The sequence below is a fragment of the Perkinsus marinus genome (assembly GCF_000006405.1).
Source record: "Perkinsus marinus ATCC 50983 genomic scaffold scf_1104296958712, whole genome shotgun sequence".
Classification (NCBI taxonomy): domain Eukaryota; phylum Perkinsozoa; order Perkinsida; family Perkinsidae; genus Perkinsus; species Perkinsus marinus.
The window spans coordinates 1678961-1684980 of record NW_003206658.1 but is presented as its reverse complement, the minus strand read 5'-3'; the positions used below and the strand labels follow the sequence as shown (position 1 = coordinate 1684980).

At 47.4% G+C, this 6020-nt stretch overlaps 2 protein-coding genes across 2 annotated transcripts in view; one reads left to right on the top strand and one right to left on the bottom strand.

The window, feature by feature from the left end:
- Pmar_PMAR011967 (hypothetical protein) overlaps nt 1-1903 on the bottom strand; it is a gene marked incomplete at both ends in the record, with an annotated part of 2689 nt that extends 786 nt beyond the window's left edge. The window contains 3 exons of the mRNA XM_002774047.1: nt 271-375; nt 1452-1619; nt 1790-1903. Coding sequence (XP_002774093.1) covers nt 271-375; nt 1452-1619; nt 1790-1903 — 387 coding nt within the window. The remainder of the gene's footprint in view (nt 1-270; nt 376-1451; nt 1620-1789) is intronic.
- Nucleotides 1904-5545: 3642 nt separating this feature from the next.
- Pmar_PMAR011966 (conserved hypothetical protein) overlaps nt 5546-6020 on the top strand; it is a gene marked incomplete at both ends in the record, with an annotated part of 3216 nt that continues 2741 nt past the window's right edge. The window contains 3 exons of the mRNA XM_002774046.1: nt 5546-5634; nt 5678-5787; nt 5867-6020. Coding sequence (XP_002774092.1) covers nt 5546-5634; nt 5678-5787; nt 5867-6020 — 353 coding nt within the window. The remainder of the gene's footprint in view (nt 5635-5677; nt 5788-5866) is intronic.

Here is a 6020-nt window from a genome sequence, read left to right as displayed (position 1 = left end):
CTGCAGGGTGAAGGATCTCGACCTGGTGGATCTGTCAGAGATGCAGTGCGTTTCCATTTGAATACAGTCTCCCGAGCTCACCCGCTGGGGCATCTTCATCGATTTTATTATTCCCTTTCGATGCTTCCGTGGACCTTGCGGATCTCACCTCGGCCGGCGGAGGTGGAGCAACCTGGGCAGGAGTTTAAGCGTTAAAAAGGTCAGAGGCCAGGATAGAACCCACAGCCACTCGGTGGAGAAACATATGCATTACCGCTAGACCAAAATTACCTTGCTCTGACGAGTTGGCTGGCCTCCTCCCGCCATCTCAGCCTCCATTGTTGCCGCCACCATAGCATCAATATTAGCCCCAATCGCCGCCTTACCCCCCGGCACCTTTTCCAAAGTCATCGATGCGCTTCGTCGCTCCTCAACGGGCTGCTTCCCGGGCGATGATGCATGTGGCGATGCTGGATCGAACCAGCGAAGCGACGACATGCTCAGAAAGGCAGTACACAAACAAACTATACATGGACAAGTACACAGGTACCGATCGATTCACAGACGGCAGACGATAAACGACAAAGGCAAAGACTGTCGAAACCATATCGTGAGGTTTATGATGCTATAAAGTAACACTACGATGTACACACATAGAATTCAACTGGCTTTAGATCCATACGGGATGAATCTTGGTAAATCGACACTTTCCATGGCAAATGAGAAACTATACAAAGCAGATGTAAACATTTATGGAACGTCAATTCCGCAGTGGGAGGTAGGTTATAGTAGAGGGAATAGTCCTATGGGAATACCCATCCACAAGAGAAAAAATGGCCCTCCATAGATTCGTACCGGGACGCATGCCATGACAACGTAACCCTCCACCACCATACCATTCAATCCTTCAAAAATTAAGTATATCATAGCCGATATGTACCCCTCATGATGAGCCCTCCCCCCGGCTCCTTATCACTCCACCCTCCAATACCCCCCAAAAAAGGCCCGTTGCCGACCACACCATACGGAAAGCCTCCAAGCGGGCCACCTCGGTCCCCTCGCGGTATGACAAATCCCCTCCGAGTACTTCTGAGTCTTACGTGATAATTTTTCACTAAAATTTTCGGATCAGAATCTCCCCTCAAGTTGAGCCCATCAGCGATCCTGTGCCATGATGGAGCACAAGCTGCGTTGAGGAACTTGCAAGTGACCTCAAGATTAGCAAGATCTCTCACACTTATGCAGTACTCAACTATTTGGTCCACCAAATCAATCGAGAGTTCACAAAGGTGCGGTATAGGCAGCCCGTAGACCAACGGCTCCACACAAGTCCTTCTGAATCGAAGAAGCGCCTCTCTTGCAATCTTGCCACTTTCCTCAACGCACTCCGTCCTCCTCCCCAGTCGAACGCCCTCTACTACCACACTCTTCCCCAACACCATCACCGTGAATCGACAATCACCTATTCTCACCAGCACACTAGTATCATACCTCTCCACCATCGCATCGTCATCGAAGCGTTTGAGCTCCTCAACAAAGGCACTTTGGAGGGCCTCGGGCGAGCCGACTGTCTCGAATTTTCTCTCATTACCATTGAATCGCGCCTTCACACCTTCCCACCGAGCGACCAGTCCAAGGGCCTGAGGAGAGTCTTCCCCCAACAATTCCTTGCGTATTCGCATAAGTCTTCTCAAAATTCACATCCTACTATACCACACCACCGGTACATTATTACCAACGAATTTGCTAATCTGTGTAAAAGTCGATCCACGTAATAAATCGCTTTATACAGTTCCTCTCCTCCCACTACCTTTTCCCGCATCTGCGTCCCATATATTCCACCCGGCGCGGCCTTCCGTCGAGCCTCAGCTACTAACCTCTCCACTGACGTTATCTCCTCCTCACCCATACCTTCATAACACATCCGTATGGTCAAATTACTGAGCCCGAATCCCCATGCTCAGTTGCACGACTAGGCCTTCTCGGAGAAGGGGCGGAGCTTGCGTCATACGCGCAAGAACAATTGACTCGATCGACTCCCGCGCCGAAAATGGATGGCGCAGGTTCGATTCCCACGGACGTCAGTAATAATTAATCTAATTTCTAACGCAATTAATTTTCGGCCGTTTTCGGAGCAGCTACTGATGAGTTGATCGAGTATGCAGGGTTTCATATTTTTTGCAAGATCCCCAGACCGGGAGCTTTCGAATGGTGGTTCAGACGTTTTCATGACTGATCTGGATCGGGCTGGATAATTGCATACGCACGCACGCACGCACGCACACAGTTATCGTGAAGTGAGAGAATAAGCTCCGCTCGCTTCGCTCGCTTCGCAATTCTCTTTTTGACGGAACCACTTGTCTCAGGTATGAACGAAATTAAACGATGCTTATAAAAATAACGCCCCATTCGTCATCACTCACAGCTCTGTGTAAAAAGCAAATCCTACTAAAGTAAAAAAACAGAAAATCCGCCAACTCTGGTCACATACTAGATCCAACCCTCGGGCCTCCCGGCTGCAACAACGCCTCCATTAGATCCACCGCTCTCTTAGCACGCTGGAAGACCGTACCATGGCAATCAAGTGGCGAGGAAGACATCTCAATGGGACCAACTGACCTCACGCTCTACTATAGGAATACTATATCTACCTTTCAAACCAGATGAATGAATTTCTCAATAAAAATTAATCCCCACACGAATCCGATGGTATCTACAGCCTTCCCAAGGCCAGTAACGAGCACCCGAGTAACCAGCGCAAGGAGGAGGAGGAGCATACGCAGAAAACGCGAAGATTTAAATGAAGTTCCCCGCCGTTCGGACGAACTCATTCACGATTTGATCGGCATCTGCCGGATCCCTCTTAACTCTGCCAATGAATTCCGACTTCACCTTAGACAGGGACTTCGCAATTTCAGATTTCCGAGACCTGTCGTGGACCGCCGAAACCATCCGCGATACTATTCGCCGCATTCTTGTTTCACATTCTTCAACTACAGTGACGACCTCCGGCTCGCGATCTCGGAAATCGGGTATATCTTGCTTTCGGGCCAAATCGATCACGCGATCGATTTCACTCAGAGCATCTTCTCCACTACTACTAACATGAACAACAGGAGTTTTCCGCTCCCATCCAACCTCCCCATCTTCCTTTCCGTCACCAACCCGAGGAGGTTCCAAAACTTCCAACATACCAGTGATAACTCCTTGGGGCACTCTAAATCGGCGTTCAGAATTTCTCTCTAGACACTCCCCCAATGGGCACTCCACGAACACACAACAGACGGCGGCCTTCTCCTCCCAAGCCGCCTTGCATACCGTTTTCCTCATGGAGCGCAGGAAATTGTTATCATCCATAATTACTACTGTAGATTCTACCGCGCGCCACAAAATTGTCCGCATCTCTTCCACAGCCAACTGCCGACTCCTCCGCCAGACCCCCGGATCGAATCCCTGCTCATCCATTTCTGCCTCCTTCATAAGTCTCCTATTGATAACATCATAATCCACAACATGAACCGCTTCGCTCCGCTCAGATTTCAACTTCGCTGCTATCGTGGACTTCCCTGACGCAGGTAGACCGCACAAAATGACTACAACATTTTTTGTCATACGCAAACTGAAAATACTCCAGCAGTGTGAGGGAAAATTCGCAAATGGTCAACTACATGTGATGGAGAGAAATATAGAAATTCTCAGAAAAAAAATTTTAGAAAATTATCATTAGTTTCGTGCACTTCTACTCAAAATCAAATGGTGAGAAAACTTACGAGCTCAGTTGAGGAAACCAACCACATATATTCCCAGACTGGACTCAAACGCATCAACAACGCCGTACCAGTGTTAACAAATATATGTTCGCCTTCCTCAGCTGAGCTCAGGAGTTTCCTCACTAATCATAGGAGATCATATACGAATTCGAGTAAAAGTGTACAGAAACTAACGAGAATTTTGCTATTTTCCTCCCAGAATTTTCATATTGTCACCAACACATGTAGGTGAACATGTGCATATTCCCTCCCCCCCACACTGTACCGAAATTTCCCATCAGCGGTAACCGAGCTGCCATCCGACGTTCTTTACTAATATTAACTCCCCTCGCGAAAATCAAAACTAACTTGAATAATTCCAAAACACGAATACGCCCAATTTCAAGTATATCGTTCTCACGCATCACCACTACTTCACGGTGTAGTAAGCCCTCAGCGATAACCTTGCGATCGACGCAACACACAGTTGGGAGTAGTGACACTGAGATGGCGCGCATCAGGAAGGCCATCACCTCGAGGGTCTATGTAGAGTGGAAACTGATCACCGCCGTTGAGCAGTTTGGAGAAGACGTAAATCCTAGGGTATGACGACACGTTGAATAGAAGGGTTATAAGACAACAACGAAAACAACTGTATTAAGTCCCATATTGAGGTGAACTCACGCTGATTCACAGAGATTTAAAATTTAAAATTCTGTGCGATGCACTCCTAATTTCAAACTACAACAGTTTACCTCCTGATTTCCAACATACAGACTTCGCTGGAAGATTGTCCGTCCCCCTTCCTGAGTGATCCGTTGGTGAGCTCTCCTGCTCATGGTTTGAAGTGTTGCTAACGGATCCACCTCTAGAGTATGATGACCTATAAGCCTGTAAACTTCGCGACTCTTGCTGGACATCTGCTGGATGTAGGATGAGCATTATATTACTATGTATAAATAATGTGTACCAAGTTGGTATTGTAGCAATGATCATCCTACGATGAGAGGTAATGAGAAGAAGGCTGAGACAACATACTCGTCAGCCTGCTATCACCGGCCTGCAGAAATCCGGGATTTACTTCTTGGTAGGAGCAGAAGTAGGAGGCACATAATTTGAAAGCTGCCTTGTCGAGGGAGGGATTGTACACTAGGGCGAATCTATGTAGCAGTTCGGAAGTTCTTGAAGTATTTTGAAGTTGAGCGCAGAAGATTCAAAATAGGTTGGGTTGAACCTCAAGATTTTCGGAGCGTGACACGCGCGGAGGCGTTGAGGAAAAGCAAGATTTTGCAAGATTAGCAAGAACTATGAACTCTTTCGATCGACCACCCCAACCTCTCCTCTCAACAACTCAACAACCGCAACTGTTCATTTGTTTGATTGGTTAAGGCTGCTGTTGATGGTCAACGTTTCACTTGTGACTCGTACAATCTACCATGCCACACGTGTATAATTCTGTTTCCACAAAAAAAACTCTACGGCACTACACCTCGGCTGAGGCCTGAGTGAACACTCTATTTTCCCTTTTAGAGTTGATGAACGTTTCACCCGTATAGACTCGTATACTCTAGAGGCACCCATCTAGCTATGAGAGATAACGTCCCCCATAGTTCAATAACAATGGGGAAAATGAAGTTGCTAATGTGATGATGGCATTTACATGGGAAACTGATTGAAGAATGTGTTCCTAGCCATACGTGGAAAATTCAAAAATAGTTCCCCCCCGGAAACATTATAGGTATCTGATAATTTATCAAGTCTACCTTCGTGCATAATTACGTTTTCACTAGAAGGTCAACAGTAACATATTGTATATAATGCCTCTACAGCGCTCTTCCTTCAACGTCCCTTCCTTCTTGGCCGGCCTGGGTCTGGCCACTGGAGCTGCTGTGGCTTTGACTTTGGGGTACTTTTCGGACCTACTTTGAATCTTTCACGGTCAACCTCAGGATATCTCGATACTCCCGCTCATCTCGAGAAATACGTCTGCTGGAAAACGCTCTGGAGAAGGGGAAAGCAGCCACTAAAATTAAGGATGAAGTTGAGAAGGACGATGTTGGTAATTCCGGGCGGAAAAGGAATCTTTAAATCTGAGTGGCACATGAGTGAACCTCTGGATATGTTTTTGCTCTCCTCAGTGATGGGCGAGCAATTCGTTCGCAACTTCCAGTTCTTCGGTGAGGAAGGGCAAGCAGCCATTATGAACGCCCGAGTTGCGGTAGTGGGCCTGGGTGGAGTCGGCAGCCATACTGCTGTTACTCTAGCAAGGAGTGGCGTTGGTAGTAATGGGGA